The 22,773-nt window shown below is 50.7% G+C and overlaps 1 protein-coding gene across 2 annotated transcripts in view; it reads right to left on the bottom strand.

The window, feature by feature from the left end:
- Klhl3 (kelch like family member 3) overlaps positions 1-22,773 on the bottom strand; it is a 116,109-nt gene that overhangs the window by 44,677 nt on the left and 48,659 nt on the right. For both annotated transcript variants that reach the window (XM_032884769.1, XM_032884770.1), the window contains exons 5-6: positions 17,288-17,450; positions 4,452-4,561 (exon numbers count right to left, since the gene is read on the bottom strand). In XM_032884769.1, coding sequence (XP_032740660.1) covers positions 4,452-4,561; positions 17,288-17,450 — 273 coding nt within the window. The remainder of the gene's footprint in view (positions 1-4,451; positions 4,562-17,287; positions 17,451-22,773) is intronic.

The following is a 22,773-nucleotide window of genomic DNA, read 5'->3' as shown; positions in this document are numbered from 1 at the left end:
TTCAGGCATTCTCTTTCTGACAATTCTTTTTCAAACACACTTTCATTATTATACTCTAGAGCTTCTGGTGGATACAGTGTTTCTCTTAAGGCAGTTTGCAAGGTGTAGGGGGCTTGTCCTAAATTACACCAGTCTTTTCAACACTTAGAGCACTACATCCACAGCTGCTTTGTCTGTGCCGTCTACATGTGTAACTGTGTCCACATTCCTTTCTTGGCCAAGATACACATTTTTTCACATATTTCTGTACACACACACACACACACACACACACACACAATTGTAAACCTGACTAAAAGCAGTGAGCAGTAGCCATGCCACAGCCTGAATGTTTTGCTGTGCTGGAATTGCCTCCTCTCCACAGCTTCGTCCATTCCTTGTGAACTTTATCTCACTCGGGCTCAGGACACAAGCGAAAAGCAGCCAGCTTCTTTGCCAGAATGAACCGAGAGTATCTTACAGCCTGGCTTCTGATGCGGCCCTTCAGCTCCCTGACATTTCACACACACGGTTTTTATTGTCTACATTTTCATTATTGCTCTGGTTTTCCAAACCCCGGAGAGGAGGGCAGACTACACTCTGCACACAGCACTCCAAGGCATGTTCCCTGAAGCTGTAAACTCTTGCACGTCCCACGCTGACAGTTGCAAGACCTGAGCACCCCCTGCTCAGCACACAGCTTTACAGCAGCACAGTTTTCTATATTAATTACTTTCTTCAGTTGTGCAACAAAATATCTGACAAGAAGCTAGTTAAGGGAGAAAGATTCTTTCTGGCCACAGTTTGAGGATATAGCTCCCTGTGCTGGAGAAGGCTGCTGGCTCACAGCTCCATGGACCAGGAAACAGAGTGATGAATGCAGGCACTTGGGGAGACTCTTCCACCCCTCTTTTTATTCAGCCTGGGACCATGTAGGACCCACATGGATGATACCATCCATAGTCAGGGTGGGTCTTCCCCTCTCAGTTAATCCTCCCAGGAAAAGCCCTCACAGGCACGCCCTAGAGTGTAGCTCACTAATGCTCTAGGCAATTCTTAATCTCCTCAAGTAGGCAGCCGACATCAACCATTGTGAGTCACTTTAGGAAGGCGTCCCCTAATTCTGAAGGTTCTCACGCTTCCAAGGTATGAAGCGTGCAGGGTTCTGTCATACAGGCACACTGAACCCTACTTTAAAAGAGCATGCATTCCCTAAGTGCATGAAGTCATGAGAGTCACCCCACGTTTCTCTGCCTTGAGAGACACGTGGTTTACTTAAGAGCTCACTCTAGCAGCCCCACCATCTTAACCACATACCTTGGCCCACGAGAATTTCTCTCTGCTAACAATAGCGCCACCTTGTGGAGAGTGGCTGCATTGCTATTAGCAATGGTACCTCAGAATGCAGGCTTGTGGCTACTTAGGCAGGTGTTAGCTAAACTGCCTGAAAGGCCACCACCCTGAACTGAACCACTGAACATAGCCCAGCTCACTGACTAGGACTGGAGGGAAAGGAAATGTCTGTGAATGTCGCAGGTGCAGAGCCAACTTATCCTGGGCTCTCTTGACCTCTCAAACGCCATTCACAGAAGCTGGAGAGATGACTCAGCAGTTAAGAGCACTGGCTGCTCTTCCAGAGGACCCTGGTTCATTTTGTAGCGCTCACGGGGTGACTTGACACCCATCTATAACTGCGGTTCCCTTGGCTCTGCTGCCCTCTTCTGGCCTCCATGAGCATTGCCCATGCATGGTGTGTAGACACACAGGCAGGCAAAACACCCATACACGCTAAACAGACAGATCTTTAAAACGCCAGCCATTTTCCGCCCACCTCTGTGTGTAATCCAACTTACAACTCTTGGGTAAATTCTTCTGGAATATAGAAACAGAGCTCTAGTATCTACCAGCCCAAAGGCTAACAGTGCCAGTCAGGATCTCAGGCCTACAGCAAACATTGCCCCACTTTGCTGTAGCTTACCTGACATCCCCACAGTACATTTGAAAAGTGTGCTGATTTATGACTTTCTTTTGCGCTCTCTCTCTCTCTCTCTCTCTCTCTCTCTCTCTCTCTCTCTCTCTCTCCTATCCCCCCACCCCCCCCCCGTGTGTGTCCCAGCTAGAACAGGCTAGCACTGGGCGACCTGGATTTGTGTCCCTGGACCATGGCCGCTCTCGTCTGGCTCGCGTCTGGTTCCAGGAAGAACAGGCCTTCTTCCCTTTGAGATGAGAGCTGTGCTAACGATTGGCATTTATGGAACGCTAGGTTTCTCTTTGTCCCTTCTATTCCTCGTGCCAACTCTCAGAGGGAGATGCTCTTGGGGTTCTTATTTTATATTTAGGGTGAGTTCTCGGGGGGGGGGGTCACGGAGAGAGCAAGCAGAGACTGGGGCCAGGTTTGCCTGAATCCCAATCCCCTGTGGTGTTCAGGAAGCCATGCCCCACCCCCACACGCCTGCGGGCCACCTCTGCACCCTTCCAGAGAATAGAGACTCACGGTGCTTTCTGTGCAGGGTACTCTGGCATGGGTTCCAGAAAGATGGACCCCAGAAGAAAGCTGGGAAGGAAAGTGTTTAAGTGAATAAAGGCTAACGTATCCTGGGTCCGCTGAGGGAAGCCAGGACATGAACTCACAAAGGCAGGAACCTGGAGGCAGGAGCTGGCACAGAGGCCTTGAAGGGGTGCTGCTCACTGGCCTGCTCCTCGTGGCTCGCTCAGCCTGCTCCAGGACCGCCAGCCCAGACGCGGCCCCGCCCACATTCTCCTCCATCAACCACTAATTAAGAAAATGAACTACACTTTGAGCTGGCCCACCCCAACGTCTGCCTCATCTATGAACTGCCAGAGTACACGAAGGGGCCGGTCCTACACCTCCAAACTGGAGGATCTCCATGACAACAGGGGATCTAAGAGGAGTCCCGCTGAGGACCCAATATTAATAGTGCAGCAGAAGCCAGAGCCCTCAAACCAGACCAATGACTCATTGCACCGAACATTTGCAAGCAAAGACGTGCGGGCAAAAGGGTGTGCTGTGGGACACCGTGACGCACCGCGGCTTCCACGGCGAGCCGGGTTTGTTTTGGGTTGGTTTTCTTTTGTGGGGGAGGTTATAGGGGCACATGTGACAGGAACGGGAGATGAGTGGGATTGGGATGCAGTGTGCAAATTCACTAAGAATCGATCAAAAGTTTTAAAAATGAGAAACGCCCTACGGCCAGATCTTATGGAGACCTTTTCTTCGCTGAGGTCCCCTCCTCTCGGATGACTCTAGCTTGTGCCACATTGATATAAAACCATGAGGCGCAGTTTGCGTCCTCCAGTTGTGTCAGTCTGGCTGCAAAAAACCCAGACAGGATAGTAAACAGGCTTCTCCAGAAGCTCAGGGGTCCACCCTGCTTCTGGGGATACACCAGGAAGGAGCCGTGGCCTAACTACACACACTGCTCTCTCTGAAGGGTGTGTTTCTATGTTGCTAATGGCTGCAGAGGCCTCCCTGAGCCCAGGGCAGAGTCTGCATTTCTGCGCAGTCACCTGGGGGCCCAGGACCCACAGTTCTAAACACAAATGCTTTTTTCCTCAAGCTAACTTTCCCCGGGAAAGCAGCGACTTATTTCACTCCACCCTTGGGACACATGAGCTGTCTGCCTATAAAGTCCTTCACTTGGATTTTTTCCTTGAATGTTTCCTCAGGAAAAGAACTGACATTTCGATACTGAGTGGATAGAGAGGTTTTGGAGAGACTCTCTAGGGATGAAGGAAATGCCCGAGGTGTGTTTCCCAGCACTGAGCAACGCAGCACTGCATTGTGGGAAGCAGGGCCATCTCAGGGCGTGACCGACGGGAGGATGTGGTGAGTGTCCGGGATTCAGGGAGGAGCAGCTAACCCACATACAGGAAGGGTGGTGATAACCTTGACTAATGCTGACTCCCCACCAGGAACTCTACCAGACATTTCACACAGCACACGGTTCCGGTTCCGTCCACCCCTCAGCCTCCCGGTGGGCTAGGTGGAAGAAGCCACCATCCTCATGAGAGTGTCCAAAGTGCCTTACCCAAGATCACACAACTAATTTGCGTAAACTGGAGGTGAAGTGTGGGCCCTGCTGGATAATACCTGGTCAGTTTAACAGCCCTGGACTCCAGGTCCTGGAGCAAAGAAATACTCCTTGTCACGGGAAGAAGAATCTGGCACCAGCTTCTCTTCTGTAACACGGGGGGAAGCAGTAAGGCCTGCATCTGGGGCTGAAGGCTACCCAAGGACTCAGTGTAGGGCGTGGTAGTCTGAGCGATCAGCCACCAGAAGCACCTCTTCCACCTGCCATCTCTTTAAAGGATTCAGAGTATTCTTAAAGTATAGCGGGCCTCCCTTTTTTTTCTTTTCTTTCTTTCTTTCTTTTTTTTTTCCAGTTAAAGGGGTTTTTTGTTCGTTTGCTTGTTTAAGAAAGGTTCATGTTTTCCCAGGGGCTACACAGTACCTTCTCTTCTGAGGAGACAGTCAGCTTGTCACTGGATATCAAGCTGCACACCTGGTCCAGACTTAAGCTCAGAAACTCTTCCCCCAGCATCACCTCTGGGAAGTGCTGCTCTGCTCCAAGACAAGAAGTTAAGACAACAAGGTTAGGCCTCCATGAGTGACCACCATGGGCAACCTTCAGGGGCAGAGGCTGAGGAGAAAGGCGGAGGTCCGAGGAGGAGCTGGAGGGCAAAGGAGAGGGAGACAGGCATCCTGGCTGTGGGGCGATAGACTTTTAGTCCCCAAGGGCAGGCATGTGTCGCCCTGTGTTATCTTGTCCTGAACAATGACGGAGACAAAAGTGGGGCAGAGAGATCTGGGTTTATATTTGGTCCGTGCTCTGTAAGACCCATACAGGCATTGCAGTAAAGCCTCGCTGAGACCTGCTTACGTAATTGTGCTGCCCAGGCACGGGAAAAGTGTCCCCTGCAGCCCAGTCACACAGAAGAGGTTCAGAATAGCCGTGTGAGAGGAAGTCTCTGGAGTTCCTACTGGACCTCAACATTGGGAAGTCAGAAGGTGGCGTCGCTCTTCCTGCCCCAAACCAAGCCTGTTAAGGAGTCCCTGCTTGACAGGGGAGTCCAGTTTAGTGTCCGTCCAGGTGTCAACAGGTTGGCTGTGTGAACCCAGGGAACTGACCCCAGCTACCTGCCTGGGGAGGTGTTGTGAGGAGGAAACCCTGGGGACAGCTACACCAAGCCAGAAGCCATAGGTCTTAGGGTCCAAAGGAGGGAAGCCTGAGAGACAGTTCCAGCCCCGATATCTTCCTGGGCCATCCTCCAGAGCGTAGTGTTCTCTGAGCTGCCACCCACAGTGAAAGAAGGGCCTAGGTGTAGCCTGGCTTCACCATTCGTGTGACTCGTGTCCTCAGGCCAGCACCATCGTTTCTGTGGGTTTCATGATGAGGGAGGACCTGAGAGTGTTTTGCCGGCTTTTCCTATGTAAATTCACCCAGACGGCATTTCTCAGCATAGGCAGCCCCGGTTGCTCTCACAAGACCCTCCTGCTGCCCCACTCAGCTCTCTCACCAGCCCCTGGTCCCGCCGCCCCCTTGCCTGGTAGCCTCTTTCATAACTCTAATGGAATGCAGTCCTCGGTTCCCACTGGAGTTGCCCTGCCCCGCCTGGCTGAGCTCTCAAAGGACAGAGTTACTGAAACCATCCCCACATCCATCACCTTCTCAAAAACTTGAAAAGAACTTACTCGAATCATTACTTTTAGAAAGTGTGTGTGTGTGTGTGTGTGTGTGTGTCTGTGTGTGTGTGTCTGTCTGTCTGTCTCTGTGTGTGTGTGTGTGTCTGTCTGTCTGTGTGTGTGTCTGTGTGTGTGTGTGTGTGTGTGTGTGTGTGTGTGTGTGTGCACGCCCGCATGCAGGCCGGCCTGACTGGGTGTGTGTATGTGACCATGCAGGAGGCTGTAAAGGTCAGAAGAGACCCCTGGGACTGGCCTTACAGGCAGTTGGAAGCTGCAGTGTGGGTGCTGACAGCTCTCCCCAGGTCCCCTGCAGGAACAATGCACTCTCTCAACGTTCTTTCTTAAAGATTTACTTATTTCATGTCTGTGAGTACACTGTCACTGTCCTCAGACACATCAGAAGAGGGCATCTGATCCCATGACAGATGGTTGTGAGCCACCATGTGGTTGCTGGGGATTGAACTCAGGACCTGTGGAAGAGCAGTCCGTGCTCTTAACCGCTGAGCCATCTCTCCAGCCTGTAGCACTCTTAAGAGCTAACACTAACCCTGTGCTATCTTCTCGCCAGCTCGTCTCAAACCGTTTCTTACAGAACTTATTTTTGATTTTAGATTGAAATGTTTTCTGATGTAGTGAGTTCCTGTACCAATTCCTACCTTCCTCTGGATTACCCACATGATAATATTTCATTCTTAGATAATGGAGTTATAAACATTTTTTTCTCCCCTCCCCACACCCACCCCTGGATGAAAGGTAATCCTAGTCAGCCTGATGAGTGATATAGTCTAGATCATTCCCCCCTTCCCCACCCCCAACCCCCAAACCCCACCCCCACCTCCCATCCCCTACCCCCAACCCCCATGGGACAAACTGCAAGCCAGAGACTCTCAACTGTTGAGGAAAACGAGAAGTCAGCCTTTTAGCCTTCGCCTCCCTGAGCCTTTGGCTTTTAGGTCCCCAAAGAGTCTTACAGCCCAGCACAGCCAGCCTCTGGCCTTCCCATGTCTAGCTCTGGAAGCAGAAAAGTGCGGAGAAAACGGGAGGTAAAGACGCAGACACCTGTGCCGTGGGAAAAAACACAACTCCTCATGGCAGATGGGGCAAAGACCTGGGAAACTTCGCGCTGTGTTCTTCACGGATTGGCAGACAAACCCGAAACCCCAGAGATAACAAGGGCAGAAGATAGCCTCCTGCTTCCTGCCCACTCTTGACCTGTGCAGCGGTGTGTGATTTCAGTCTAGGTTCCTCCCTGCTGCAGTGGACTGACTGCTCCTTAACCCTGAAGGAGCCGCCCACTGAAACCCTCTCCTCGGAGGCCAGGAGGCTGCTAAGCACGCATCCCCTCTTAGAACTGAAGATGAGGATGCGTTGTCCCGACGAGCAAGGGATGAACCTGCGCAGACAAAGCAAAGAACGAAACGCTGACTCCTGGTAGCAAACGAAGGAAGCTAGAGGAATCCAGGGGAAAGGGGTCCGGGAACAGCGCCGCGTCTTGTGCCAAAATCGGAAGCGACCTTCTTCTAAGAGCCGTGGAGCCTACGTGATGCCGTGCCCCTTGAGGGCTTAAATAACAAAGAGGAGAGGAATAAAAGTGAGTTTGGAACGGAGAGGGAAGGAATGGGAAGGGAAGAAGAAGGAAGGGAGGGGAGAGACAGCAGAAAGGGGTGGGGAGCGGGAGAGGTTACACGTGGGGAGCACAGCGTTTCTCCGTTCGGTCTGAGGAGACATTAGCCCCAGCTTCCGTCCCAGGATCCCTTTCTGTTGGCAACACGGAAGAAGCAGCAGGATTACTGGGTGTGCAGCAATGCCTCGGTGGTTAAGAGCATTGCCCTTGCAAAGGACTCCGGTCCGGCTCCCAGCACATCCACATAGCAGCTCACAGCCCTCTGTAACTCCAGTTCCAAAGGATCTGCCGCCCTCTTCTGGCCTCTGTGGGCACTGCATGCATATGGTGCACAGACATACATGGTCTTGCTTGCGTGCGCGCCCCTGAAGACTGGGCGGGCCCACATACACTGTTTTCTTAGATGCTCTCTGAAAAGCACCCACTCTGCTTGCAGGGGCTATTTCCCTAAGAATCCTCTCCTATAGTTGCTGGGTTTTGTTTGTCTTGTCCAAGCAGGTCCCACCACCAAGTCCTGGACAACAGGCGGCGAAGACAAACTCAGCAGATTTTAAACGTTCTTGACGTTCTAAAACGAAGTTTTCAAAAACAAATGATTTGTTTTTGAGTGTTTTCTACCCCCAAATGACAATTGCAATAAAGCGATAAACTAAATGCTAAACTGTTTAAACGCTTTTTATTTTATTTTTTTTAAAGATTTATTTATTTATTGTATATAAGTACACTGTAGCTGTCTTCAGACACACCAGAAGAGGGCATCGGATCTCTTTACAGATGGTTGTGAGTCACCATGTGGTTGCTGGGAATTGAACTCAGGACCTCTGGAAGAGCAGTCAGTGCTCTTAACCGCTGAGCCATCTCTCCAGCCCCTTAAACGCTTTTTAAAAACGGTGCTGTGCGCTAGTTTACTATGAAGCCTCTTCCTTCTTCCATGCTCCCATGGAGATGCCTGTCCACAGCTCTGAGGCACCTCTGGGACTGTAGTTCCTGCCAAGTCTCTGACATCAAATTTAATTCCGTTGAATTCAACAAACTTTCTAGCCATCCAATTATCCAGTCTCCCGGGACTAATGTTTTCTCACCTCTCAACAGAATGTTTCACAAAGTCCTGTGAGCATTAAAATAAACAAATATCTAAAACCTGGGTTTTTTTGAGGGCATCCAAGCACTGCAGAATGGTTAGCAAGTGATGTCCCGAATGTGGTGTTTCTTCAGAAGTCAAGAGAACCAAGCTGATGCCTACAAACAGGCTTGCTGGCACCAACGATCCCAGCCGCAAGCCCGTGGCCAGGACTGTTGATTTTCTTGTGTCATCTCTCTGGCCCCTTCCTCCTGTTGTCTCTGAAGTGTTGCTAACAGAGGGCTAAAGACTGGGCCTAAATGTCTCCTCTACAAGAGGCGCTCAAGTATAAAACTATCGGAGTCCTGGGAAAGAATAGAGAATGCTCAGAGGGCATGGAGCAGCCTGGCAAGTCCCCGGCCTCTGTTTCATTCATCCAGTGTTATGTGCCACACACTACATGTGTGGCCTCATGTTATCCATGGGAGATACCCAGGAGAGCCTGGTTCCGAAGGAGAGATTCATACAGAGACAGAGATACGGGACCCTGCAGCCATGGTCCAGCCCAGTGGACGTAACCCTCTAATAATGAGTTACAACCTTCTGTGTCCTGTGTTTCTAAAAGTAATAATAATGGGTAAAAGGGTACCAATAGGATCAAAGGCCCTGGCTACAATTCTAATTAGCCAGCCTTTAGTATCAATAACAAACACCCTTTGACCCCTGAGTTCTAGTCAATGCAACCGTTTGCGTATTTCTGTCCCTTTGGGTGAGAATTCAGAGAGACATGAGCGGAGCCATCTCTCCACCCCCTTCTCCCACTGAGTATAGACCACAGAGGAACCCGGGCTAAATGTCTCCTCTAGAAGAGGCTCCTCGGGGCTGGAGAGATGGCTCAGCGGTTAAGAGCACTGACTGCTCTTCCAGAGGTCCTGAGTTCAAGTCCCAGCAACCACATGGTGGCTCACGACCATCTGTAATGGGATCTGATGCCCTCTTCTGCTGTGTCTGAAGACAGCGACTGTGTACTTATATATAATAAATAAGTATTTTTTAAAAGGGTTCCTCTGAGAGCGTGGTCGGGTCTTCTCAATGACAGAGGCCTGGAGAAGGTTGAGGGAGGCATTTTCTAATTCTGGTTAACACTGAAGTGGGAGTGTGTGTGTATGTGTGTGTATGTATGTGTGTGTGTGTTTCAATATAAAGTCTATGTTAAATGCCGTAATAAATATATATGTGTATTTATTTGACCATGTGAATATCAATCTCTCCACTTCAGAGTCAGTAGCACGAGATCAAAAAGCCTCCATCTCCAGCTCAAGTTCACACAACGGTAAACACGAAGCCGGGGTCTGAAACCCAAGTCCTAGGGATTGAGAGATGACTTAGAGGCTGAGAACACTGGTTGCTCTTCCAGAGGGCCTGGGTTCAGTTCCCAGCACCCACAGAGCAGCTCACAACAGTCTGTAACTCCAGTTCTTGGGAACTATCGCCCCCCTTCTGGCTGCCGTGGGTACTGCATGTACATGGTACCCAATCATAAATGCAGGCAAAACATTAACACAGATTTAAAAAGATAAATTTCGAAAGCTGTCCTGAGAAGGCCATTCAGGTAAAACTAAATATAAATACCCCAAAACACTAAACTTTCCCTCTTAGATGTGAGAGAGGTGAGTTGGGGAGGGATGCACACAGAGAAACAGAGAGACAACGGCTATAATATGCAGAACTTCCCTTTTAAAAGGAAAACAGTAATCTTAGAATAGTGGTGTTCTAAGCACTGTGGACTTGGTCCTGGCTTCAGAACGTAGACATGTGTAGTGCTTGAGTGAGATGTTGTCCCCCCATACTCTTGAGCATCTGAATTTGGTCCCCCGTTGGTGGCATTACTCGGGTGGGTTTAGGAGGTAGAGCCCTGCTGGAGGAAATCAGTCACCTGGGAGTGGACTCTGAGGTGTCAAAGCCTTGCACTGTTGTTTCCACAGTGCTCTCGCTGCTGCTTTTTGTCTGTGACTCAAGAGGTGAGCTCTCAAGGTGACCCTGCAGCCACCTGTTGCCTCTGCCTCGCCATCATGGACTATTAAAGTTCTGGAACCGTAAGTCACACTTCTACAAGGTGCCCAGGCCATTGAGCTTCGTCACGGCGACAGAAAAGACACTAAGATCGCTTCTAAACGAAGATCTCTCCCTGTCTACCATGCTAAACAAAGTATATTCACCCATGTCCCCAAAGTCCGTTCTTCCAAAACAAAGAAAGTAATTTCCATAGCCCAATCCTTATCATGTGAGGTCCTTCCAAGATATGGGGGCTGGGAAACCCACGGAGGCACACGCAGAATCAAAGCACTTGACGGGGAAGGAAAGTCTTAGAACTGCCCAAGTGCTCCCCCTAAGTGCTCCCCATAGGTGCTCCCCATCCCCCATTCCTTATTTTCAATTTTTAACGATAGAGGTTAGCCTTCCTGGACCAGGAATTTTCAGTCCCATATGTTTCTCTGCTCCAAGGAGAAAGCTAGACTTCCACATGGGAGTAACAGAGCCCACCTTGATGCCTTCCCAGCAGGGTCAGGGCCACTGGCCCTCAGACTCCAAATATTTCTTCCACATGCCCTGCAGAAGGTAGGAAATGTTCTCCACATGGCCTGTGTTTCTTGTCTCAAGATATATATGTATGCTCCTCCTATTCTCTCAAGTACACATGCACACTCACATACACACATGCATACATATGCACACACATGCATACACACATACACACGCATACATGTGCACACACATGTACACACGTACACACAGGCACACATATGCACACATGTACACACATGCACACACATACACACACGCATACATATGCATACACATGTACATACGTACACACATATATACACAGGCACATACATATGCACACATGTACACACATGCACACACATACACATAGACACACGCATACATATGCACACATATACATACACACACATACATATGCACACACATATACACACATGCACATGCACACACATGCATGCGCATGCACACTCATGTGCACACACCCATGCACACACATACACAATACACACACACACACACAGAGCCATGTGCTCCTTAAAACTGTCCACTTATCAGTGCTATCAGGTACTATGCCTGGGTCATGGCAAGTGTTCAAAATAGTAAAAACTCCCACCATCAGCTTTGTCCTCTCTTTGGGCCGACTTGGATGCAGCCCAGTCATGAGAAGGGCCCCACTGGGTTAGAGATCCATGGTTTAAATGCTTTGCAAAACTTTTCTGCTCCTGGCTTAATTACTTCGTTCCCCCAAATGACCTAATCAATCAAAAGGTGGGAGGGGGACATTTCTCTTTATGAGCACATGAAATTAAATGGCTTTTCCATCTTGTGGCGGGAGGGTTTCAGCTCAGCTTAGCGGGTTGATGTAAACAACATACCCAAAGAATTTTAACTGCCGTGGCTTTAATGAGGCTCCATTAATATCCTCTAAGCAGCCCCACTGATGGCCCAGGCACATGGCCCTCTAACTACCAAACAGCAAAGTCTCTGAGGTTAAAGATTAAACGGAGCAACAATTACAAGGGAGAGGGAATGGGTTGTGCGAACTTGAGAGTCCCCTTTCCGGCCTCTCACTACCCAGAAGGGTTGGGATAGTCTCTACTGAGGGCGGAGGTCTGAGCAGGGAGCTTCTGAAGGGCCCACTGTCCCCACACACACACACACACACACACACACACACACACACACACATCCCCTGTAAAACTGGACAGACAGGAGTACTGCTGCAGCTACATCAGACAAACAGACTGCAGGTGCCAAAATAAGATGAGAAACATTTTGTTGACATAGAACTGGGAATCAAATTCAGAGCCTTTACACACTAGGCAAGCACTTATGAACACACTGGGGCCACCTCCATTTAAATACGTTCTCTTTGGAGTTACAGAGAGCTTACCCTGTCAACTGTCCAAAATGGTCTGCACAAGAAAAACACAGGTGCTCATAGGCCTGCAGTATGAGTTCGATCCCAGAACCCACATGCTAGAAGGAGAAAACTGGGGGTTGGGGATTTAGCTCAGTGGTAGAGCGCTTGCCTAGCAAGAGCAAGGCCCTAGCAAGGCCCTGGGTTCGGTCCCCAGCTCCGAAAAAAAGAAAAAGAAAAAAAAAAAAAAGAAGGAGAAAACTGTCTCCTGTAAGTTGTTCTCCAACCTCTGGCACTAGAAAACCAGGAGACTGAAATAAATAAAAAGGGCTGAAATATTTATACAACTGGAAGCATTAATATCCTGACAGACTGTCTGTCTGTCTGTCTGTCTCTCTCTCTCTCTCACACACACACACACATAACTTACAGACATACATCCAAACACATAAAATAAGATGATACATTGTTGAAAGGATAATGGATACAGAGAGCTTCTGTGTCCGCTAAAACACATGATACATATGCTCTATAGGGATACCCAATATTGTCATCCTGATCCCTTCAGAGGGACTAGCAGGAGACTGATGGGCATTTATACCTTCGCTGCTGACAGACAAGAAGATAACTTCCCTCGTACAATAGTATATACTTTATAAAGTTTAGTACGATGGTATGGGGATGTAACTGCAGATATGGGAGACTGCCCAGGACCTAATAAAAGGCCTTTTCAAGCCCGGGGGCATTTTCTCCTGTGTTTTATTTTATGTGCATGACTGCTTGCCACATGTATAGCTGTGTACCACATGAGTTCTAGCACCCTCGGAAGTCAGAAAGAAAGGGAACTGGAATGACAGGTGGCTGCAAGCCACCATGTGGGTGCTGGGAATAGAATCTGGGTCCCCTGGAAGGGCAGTCAGTGCTTAACCATTGAGCCATCTATCCAGCCCATAAATATGTTTCCAATGAAAGAGATACTGAGGGATCCTGCGGAGGACAAAGTTGCCGTGGTATTTCACTCCTGGTTCTGCCTCTCATGGTCACTCTGCTGGTCTGCTTTCCCTGCGATGATTAGTGATGGATTTTGTATTGAGGTCCAAATAGTGACAATATGTCAGAAAGAGAGCTGTCGTTGGACAAGTAAATGTTCGGGGACAAGCTAGGGGCGGCAGGCAAATGAGGCAGGGGAGAGGAGAAGAGGGACTACAGATCCACCTGCCTGTGTTTCCAGATAAAGGAAACCCAAAACCAGGGCCCTTGAACTGGTCCCCTTCACCAGGGCACACGTGGTTTGAACACCAGCAGCCAGAAGCCATGAGTTCTGGCAACTGCAGCCTGGACCCGGCTCTGAGGCCCCTCAGTGCAGCAGCTGGGTCTGTCAAGGGGGATCCAGAGCCCAGTCTCAGGGTCTTCTGCTACTCTACAGGACACCTCCTCCCGCCCCTCATCATCCCCGACATCCTAAAGCCAGTAAGGCTCTTTAAAAACAGTGCAGGGTCGATCAGCCCCACGTGTTGGCAGACCTGACTTCTGGATCCGATACAAAGGATTTCCTTGCAGTGTTGGCTCAAAATACTTTGCAAAGCATGGCAACCCAGCACCGTTTCTCCACAGCATATGACAGCGGAACCAAGTAAAAAGGAGTAAAAAGATCTGTCTCCAGAAGCAGGGGTACACTGGAGCACCAGGGATAACAATCACAAAATGAAGCAGGCCCACGTCAGTCGAAGAGGACAGACACAAGGCAACCGCTCCAACCTCCCTCTCCAAACACAGCAGTGTTCCTTCGTCTCCCTTCTACGCTCTGGTCATTGTCCTTTGAGCTCCTGCATCATCCCCGCACCTTAAACCCCCCGCTCTACAGGGCCGAGCCTGTGCAGAAGGCAGGCTGTAAGACGGTCACAGGCCAGCACCACAGAGAGGAGGTCCCATGTCTGTCAAGCATGCTAACTGAGCCAGGGAATGTAGACATGGCCACCCGTGCAGAGAGGGGACAATCTCTGTGTGGCTAGGTACGGTGCAATCAGGAAGAGAAGGAGACATCCACGTTGTGCTCCCCCCCAAACCCCAAGATGACGGTAAGTCTGTATCAGCATCGGCTGTCCGTCCATCTGTCTACACTGCCTGATGCTGGGATTTGGAGCCGCCGTGACACGGGTGACCAAGCATATACCATTTCAGTGGAATGGGCTCACTCTAGCTACTCGTGCTCCTCACTACCCCATGTACAAACTGGAAGCTGTGGAAGGCAATGGCCGCGGGCGCTGACACTGGGCTTGAATTCTGTCCCTGCCCTTACTAGTTGCCTCTCCTCAGACTATCTTACTTCTCGGGATCCTGGTTTCCTCAGCTGTTGCACACGTTTGAGGAGGGTGTATGTGAGGTGCTTAGCATAACAGGAAAAGCTCCAATAAATACCAGTCATGGAAATGCACTAGGCCGCCAACAGACACATACGCAGAAGCTGCAGCCAGAAGCCCATCGCTTTGACAGCGACAGGATCAGGAAGCAGCAGCACAATGTACCATCTCCAACCTCTCACAGATCTGGATTACCATGAGATGGGGCATTGGGGGAGGGGGTGGAAGAAAACACAGTGCTTGTGAGCGTGCACACGCTAGCTGGGTTAGCAGAGAGGGATGGCAGAGGAGGTAAGAAAGAAGGGGACAGAAGTGCAAGCATGTCGGCATCGAATCCTTACCACACTGGCAGATGCTCACAGTGGGGCCACACGTGAAAGGCACTCACCCTGGCTCGGCTACTGCTACGTCAAACCGGAGCAGCATCCTTCAGGAAAGGGGTTTTTCCAAGCGGGGCCCTCATTAGGAGAGACGAGCAGCAGAGTTCAGGCTCACAGGCCAACAGGATGGAGAACAGGGCTACCAGAGAAGCCCTTCACAATGGTCAGCTTCAAGCACATCTTCACTGTTGATCATGTGTGTGCCTTCCCATGGAGGGTTACAGTCTGTGACCCTTGGTCATGTGTGCCTTCCCATGGAGGGTTACAGTCTGTGACCCTTGGTCATGTGTGCCTTCCCATGGAGGATTATATGTGACCCTTGGTCATGTGTGCCTTCCCATGGAGGATTATATGTGACTCTTGGTCATGTGTGCCTTCCCATGGAGGGTTAGTCTGTGACCCTTGGTCATGTGTGCCTTCCCATGGAGGGTTAGTCTATGACCCTTGGTCATGTGTGCCTTCCCATGGAGGGTTAGTCTATGACCCTTGGTCATGTGTGCCTTCCCATGGAGGATTATATGTGACCCTTGGTCATGTGTGCCTTCCCATGGAGGATTATATGTGACCCTTGGTCATGTGTGCCTTCCCATGGAGTACCTCAGCCTGTACCAGGGAGCTGACTAGAGACCAAAAGCAACCGGGCACAGCTCGTCATCCCATGCACACAGGGCAATGCAGCACAGGGCAGACAGCAGCTCCTCGGCAGGTTTCCTAGGTCCTGGCTCCACAGGAAGCAGAAGAGAGGGGTAAGCACGAGCTGTTTGCCTGGGCCTGAGATGAGCTAAAGCTTCCCCTGGTAGACAGTAAGGCAGCTGTGCACCAACCTAGCAATCAAGATGACCAGCCCGGTTTCTAGATAACTTGGGATCCTTCCACGTGCAGGGAATGCTGAGGGAGAGAGTCCTGGATGGCATAGTCACCTCCATTTCTTCTCCCTCCCAAGACCCCGATCAAATACCAGGATAACAAGTTCTCCAAGGTACAGTGTAGCCCAGAAAACAAGCTGCCATACTGAGCTCTCCCAGCTGCATCTAGTGTGGCTACACACACATTAAAGAAACAGACAGCTGTCCGTTGCCTTTCCGATGCTTGTGAACATCTTTGCTGACTGAAACACCTAATGGTGACACACCGATTGGCTCCGCCGTGAGGACGAAGAGAGGGTGAGCCAGTGTGCGTGAGGGAATTCTGGGGAGGCCCAATCTTATCCTCCTGGGGAAGTCAACATTAGTATCTAAAACAGATACATTTAAAATTAACCATGTTCGCAGTTTCCTGAGGTAAATGGAGGAAGCCAATTTGTGAAGTTGCCTTTTGTTTAGGTTTTCTATAACTTTCTAATTGTGTGTCTCTGTGTGGTCTCTGCAGGTGGGCATGGAGGCCGGATCCCTCGGACAGAACGATTATGAGATACCAACATGGCTGCTGAGAAGGCAGCTCTGGTCTGCTCAGAGCATTGAGTGCTCCCAACTGATGAGTGGCCGCTCCATCACTCCGACGTGAGCCTGACCCCGCTCTCACCCTCGGTGGGACTTGATTGGTTGATTTGTTTGCTTTGGTTTTGATGCAAGGTTTTATCATGTAACCCAGACCGGCCTTGAACTTAAGGTGATCCTCCTGCCTCTGTAGTGCTAAGTTGCAGGTGTGTGCCACTTAACGCCCATCTCGAACTAATTAATTCCCTTCAGATTTAAGATATCAGTGAGTCCAGAGAGCAAGACAGTGTGTAGGAACACTTGTTAATCACTGGGAGCCTGGACCATGTTCAATTTCTAATATCATCTACATAGAGCAATTAGACCAAAGAAAAGGTGTCTTAAACAAACAAAAAAAGATCCACTTCAACACTAAGCTTAGTTTATGCTACACACGTGTGCACACATATGCACGCACACACATTAATGCATGCACATACACAAATTCACACACGCCTGCATATACACAAGTTCACACATCCGTACTCGCACACTCACATACACGTCCATGCTCACACTCTCACAAACTCTCTCACAAGCACACTGACACACCTCCCCAACAGCTCCTTCTGTGCTGACTCTACCACAGAATGAGTACGAATGAGCCATATTCCACTCTGCAATGGGCTACACTTGTCCGCTCTTAATTATCCGTGTTTTGTCTCCCTAACCAGGCTGCTCTGTAGCAGAAACAATTTCTCAGAATCTCTGAGAGTCCCCAATGGGCCAGGCGACTAAATCCACGAGCTCACGGGAAACAAGGGCGCCCTGCCTTACCTGCGTAGGCGTTAGCCTGCTGCAGGAGATCGGTGCAGGTGTGCACGTCTGCAAAGGCGCGGATCCCCAGGCAGTTGGTGGGATGCAACTGAGACTGCAGAAAGTCACAGCAGTTCTGACGCACGTCCATGAGCTGCAGCAAGCTGGCTGCTGGAAGCAGGACCTGCAAGAGAGAGGGACCCTCTGAGACACCTGGTCCCGTGGCAGGAGCTCATCCCCAAAATCACCGTCCCTTCATGATTCTGTGACCTCACACTCAAGATTTTCTATTGCTTTCTCGCTGAGTCCAAACTTCCCAGCCTGCTTTGCCCTGGGAGCCCCGCCCGCAAGTGGAGTCTCAGTATCATTCCAGCCTGTCAACCTTTCCAGGGTCAGCTCTGTCCCAGGACCTTAGTAAAATGCAGGTAGGTTCTAAGCAGGCCTGAAAGCCCAGTCGTGTCTAAGAACCCAAGTGACTTTCTATCTGCTGGGCCAGGAGCAACGCCCAGTGAGACACAGTGTGTGCACACCTGCAGCACAAGTACAGCAATGTACAGCACACACAGAAGCTCTAAATACTTGGCCACACACTGGCATCGCCCAGAGAATTACACATCCTCATGGGTACGGCTATTGTGTGCTGTTTCTTCTGAGATTAAACCCTTCTGTCTTAGAGGAAAGCCTGTGAAGACAAGGGGTGTCTGCAGGGAGGGAGAACAGAAAAGTGGTCTCAGGAAAGGTGAAACATTCCAGCCTGGCAGAAGCTCTTAAGCTAAGGAAATAAAAAAACAACAGGAAGTCCCTGAAACTGATGGGACCCACTAGGCCGTCCCTACCTACGTTTGTATAAGCAGTAAGGACTGGGGAGAGACACTCTGAGAGAGAGCAAGCTGAGCTGCCTGGAGGAAGCAGAGACCAGCTGAGCTTCCTGGAAGATGCTCAGAACAACTAGTACTCCCTCCGAGACCTATTGAGCTGCCTGTAGATTGTGTGGTGAGCTCAAGGTTTCCAGCTTTCTTGAGCTGTCACCCATGAAGGGTGATAACAGTTGTCTTTTGAGTCATTTCTGCTCCTGTGAGCGACCCCAGTAAAACGTATTGGTTTTACCAAGCTAAACTTTGGGAACATCTGTTCTTTGGTCTGTCATCGGTTCCTTCTCTGGGGCAAATAAATGTTTGTTTGCATCTTCCCAGAAATAGTGTCACGCAGCAGGTGTGACCTGGGTGTGGAGAGGTATTTAAGGTCCCCTCAGACACTTCTCTGGCCAGCTGACTCTGACACCCACTGCCCTGAAGACTGCAGCGTGCAGGCACTGGCTCTGAGATTCAGTCGTAAGCAGGATAAAGCCTCGGTTTTTACGGCACTTGTCAGCTGATGGAAAGAAGAGAGTCGCCCCAGCCACTGCACGCTTGGGTGACCCTCCTTCCCAACAGGTTAAAAAGCAAAGACGCTTCAGAGTGCGACCTCAGAAGGAAGAGCTGGGTTTTCTTTTGAAAAGTCACAGGACACTTATTCTGCATCATGGAAAACAGAATAGTTCTTGCTTGGGTGTGTGCTCACATGTTTTTCCTAAGAACCAGGGGAAACTGGCTTGAGCAAGCCTGCTGGGCGCTCACTACCAACCCTCATCAAGCTTCCCACAGAGGCCCAAAAACAAGACAGACGCCCTGCCCCACTGGACTCTGCAATCTCTCTCTCTCTCTCTCTCTCTCTCTCTCTCTCTCTCTCTCTCTCTCTCTCTCTCTCTCTCTCCCTTCTCCCCTCTCCTTCTCCTCTCTCTCTCTCTCTCTCTCTCCTCTCTCTCCCTCTCCCCCTCTCCCCTCTCCCCTCTAGCTCTCTCTCCCTCCCCCCTCTCTCTCCCCTCTCTCTCCTCTCTCTCTCTCTCTCTCTCTCTCTCTCTCTCTCTCTCTCTCCCTCCCTCTCCTCTCTCTCTCTGTCTCTCTCTCCCTCTCTCCCTCCCTTCCTCCCCCCTCCTCTCTCAATCTCTCCCTCTCTCTCTCCCTCTCTGTCATGTCTCTCTCTCTCCCCTCTCTCTCTCTCCTCTCTCTCTCCCTCTCTCTCTCCCTCTCTCTCTCCCTCTCTCTCCTTCTCTTCTCTTTCTCTCTCTCTCCCCCTCTCTCCTTCTCTCTCTCTCTCCCTTCTCCCTGTCTCTTCTCTCTCTCTCTCTCTCTCTCTCTCTCTCTCCCTCTCTCCCTTCTCCCTCTCCCTCTCTCTCTCTCGCCCCCGCTCTGTCTCTCTCTCCCCGCCCTCTCCCCCCTCCCTCTCTCCCCCCCCCCTCTCTCTCTCTCCTCTCTCTCTCTCTCTCCCACTCCCCTCTCTCTCTCTCTCTCTCTCTCTCTCCTCTCTCCTCTCTCTCTCCCTCCTCTCTCTCTCTCTCTCCCTCCTCCTACCCTCTCTCTCTTCCCACTCTCCTCTCTCTCTCTCTCTCTCTCTCTCTCTCTCTCTCTCTCTCTCTCTCTCTCTCTCTCTCTCTCTCTCTCTCTCTCTCTCTCTCCCCTCTCTCCATCTTCCTCTCTCTCCATCTTCCTCTCTCTCTCCACCTTCCTCTCTCTCTCTCTCTCTCTCTCTCTCTCTCTCTCTCTCTCTCTCTCTCTCTGGAAGAGGAGGGCTGCCAGGATAACTTACCAAAAGGGAAATTTGGATGAAAACTACCCACCCAGCACCAGTTCCTCATAGCAATGCCCTGTTCCTATGTCCTTCCTCCCAGATGTCCCTCTGGTTCCCAGGGAGAGAGGCAGAGCCAGACCAACTCCAGCTGTTCCCATCTACAATGGCTTGTCCAGGAAGACACCTGCTGCGGGCATGGCTGCTTTTGTGGCATAACGTGTGTCTTTTTTTTTTAATATTTTAATTGCTGGGTGCTGATCTCCTCCCAAAACATCTCCTAGCCCTCTGTGTATACTTCAATTGCCTCTATGTACTTAGGCCCCAAACCATGCCCTTACTGATCCTTCCACAACGGGTAACCAACCGTCCTGGTCTGACAGCACTGTTGGACATCCCAGAGCTCCCGGTGCTGCAGAAGGACAGTGTCCCCTATTCATCATCCTTGCCAAATGCACCCACTTCTGCCCCAAGAACTCCACTGTGTGTCAGACTGAGCCCGGGTCTACCCTCTACAAGGAGAGCTCTGTCTGTCCACCAGCTTCTACTTCTCCCTGGAAAGGCCACTCCTCTAGCCCTCCAGCCCGCCTCCCTCTTGCCGTGTCCCCAGCAAGGCTGGTTTAAGTTAACACAATGTCCTTGGTGTTTTCTGGCCCACTGATTCATTTCTGAAGAAGAAAGAGATAAAAATCGCCTTCGACTCAGAGTTGTAAAAAACGTAGGCAAACCCAACTAGAGCCCAACGCTGGCCACCCGAGCTCTACCAGGTCAGCCATAAACTTGGAAACTCAATTAACCTGTGGGCCGCTTGGCCTGGCCATACAGATCCCAAAACCAGATTAGTCCCTGCCTGCCTGTGAGGTGGAGACCCATTAGCCACTCTTGCTGGGTACATGCTAGGAATGGAAGGCTCCACACCACGTGACCCCACAGGACCAATCATCTGGCATTGTCTGACCCCACTAGTTCTAGGACAAATTTTTGGGGGGACCCCCTTGGTTCTAGGCGACTTGAAACACTTGTGTATGCTAGCATGGGGTCCGGGTTAGCTCTAGCCAGTAACTCTCTGAATAGTCAAGACTCCTGCCTATCCCCGGACTGCATTCCCTGCCAAGCCCCAGCAAGACCATGCCGGAGACACGCCCTCCTCTCCTTCTCTCTGTAAGGATGGCACAGTTTAGTGCTTCAGTTTTGAAGTTCATGACAGCCAGCTCTAGAAGTACAATAACAAATTGTTTCCTGAGCGCGTGCCTTAGCCCCACGGCTCACAAAACCCACTTAGCAGACAGAAACTAATGACAGTTTCCACCCCCACCCTCTTCTGGCTTGGCCCCTCCTACCTGAGAGCACCCCCCTGGCCTGGCTTCCCACAGTGAACCCTGCTGTGGTCTCATGGCTCCTACACTTCTTGATCTCTTGCTTAAAGGCGCTTTTCTGCCCTCCCTGGGTTCACCCAGGACAGGAAGATTAGAGGAAGCCATAATACTAAAGGGAAGGATGGGGAGACCCTGAGCTAAGCCGCCTTTCCTGCACTGTTGCTCAGAGATAGACAGAGGCCCTATCAGATAGGGCCACACACACAAACCCAAGCCCCCAGGGGATGGTAACAGGTGGGCCCCATCTTCCACATCAACAGGACTGGAGGGCATTTCCTCTTCTCTACTTCCTGAGCCCAGCACCACTTTCGGCTTTGAAGTAGGCTGTTGTGAGGGTAGAGTCATAGGCTGGACTGCCTGCCACTGAGGGAAGGAGGAGTTAGCAGGAACTACCCATCAGCGTGGAAAATAACCCCAGGTCGAAAGCACCTAGTTTGCCATTCAGCACCTCATTCCTAAGAAAGCCTGGAATAGCCCACAGCAAGGAGTTTACAGTCCCTGGTCCCCTCCGCTTGCAACAGGCAGCCTTCCACTCCTCCTGTGCTGGGCCTGTCTTGTTTGAGGAGGATATCCCGTTACTGGCTTTGCTTCCTTTTGCAAAAACAAGAGGAAATGCCCTGCCTCAGAAAACACCTAATCCTGGAACTCCATCCAGGGGGCGGGAGAAGGGGGGGGGGGAGGAGGGGGCTGGAGGAGGGGCAGGGGGGGGGAGGAGGAGGGGGGGGCAGGCGCAAAGGAGGGCAAGGAGGTGCCAGGTGAAGGGCGTCCAGAGCCCCTCCTGGCCGCACTTGGGCACCCAGCGCAGGCGTGCTGAGCGGTGGTGCTTGTTAGAGCCATCTGAGGGGGAGGGAGGGGGAGGGAGGACACGGACAGCGGGGTGATCAAAGTGTCACTTTCAGCGATGGTGTTCCCACTTGCTGGTCATGTGGCCAAGGACAATGACCTCAGCTCTGTGTGTCTGCACCTCAACAGTACAGTGGGCATGGTCACGGTGGTGCCATAGGGCCGCTGAGAACCAAGCGGCTGATGCATTTATAGGACAGTGCCCGGCCACCAGCACTGTCTGTTTGGTTATAATTGACCACTAGGGGCAGAAACTGAGGCTCAGACCATTCACTTAAGAAATGAGTTCTTGGGCTGGAGAGATGGCTCTCAGGGGTTAAGAGCGCTGACTGCTCTTCCAGAGGCCCTGAGTTCAATTCCCAGCAACCACATGGTGGCTCACAACCATCTGTAATGGGATCTGATGCCCTCTCCTGGTGTGTCTGAAGACAATGACAGTGTACCATGTACTTACATAAAACAAACAAACAAACAAACAAATCTAGAAGAAGAAGAAGAAGAAGAAGAAGAAGAAGAAGAAGAAGAAGAAGAAGAAGAAGAAGAAGAAGAAGAAGAAGAAGAAGAAGAATGAGTTCTGCACAGTCACTCGGTCCCCACCCCATTGTGTGACCCGGCGTTACTCGCAGGGACTGTGTTAGTCTCATTACCTAGGTGGTAATGGTGACGGTGGAGAGACTGCATGGC

The sequence above is a fragment of the Rattus rattus genome, chromosome 14 (genome assembly GCF_011064425.1).
Source record: "Rattus rattus isolate New Zealand chromosome 14, Rrattus_CSIRO_v1, whole genome shotgun sequence".
Taxonomy (NCBI): Eukaryota; Metazoa; Chordata; class Mammalia; order Rodentia; family Muridae; genus Rattus; species Rattus rattus.
Note: the sequence above shows the minus strand (reverse complement) of the source record. Positions and strands in the feature narration are given on the sequence as shown.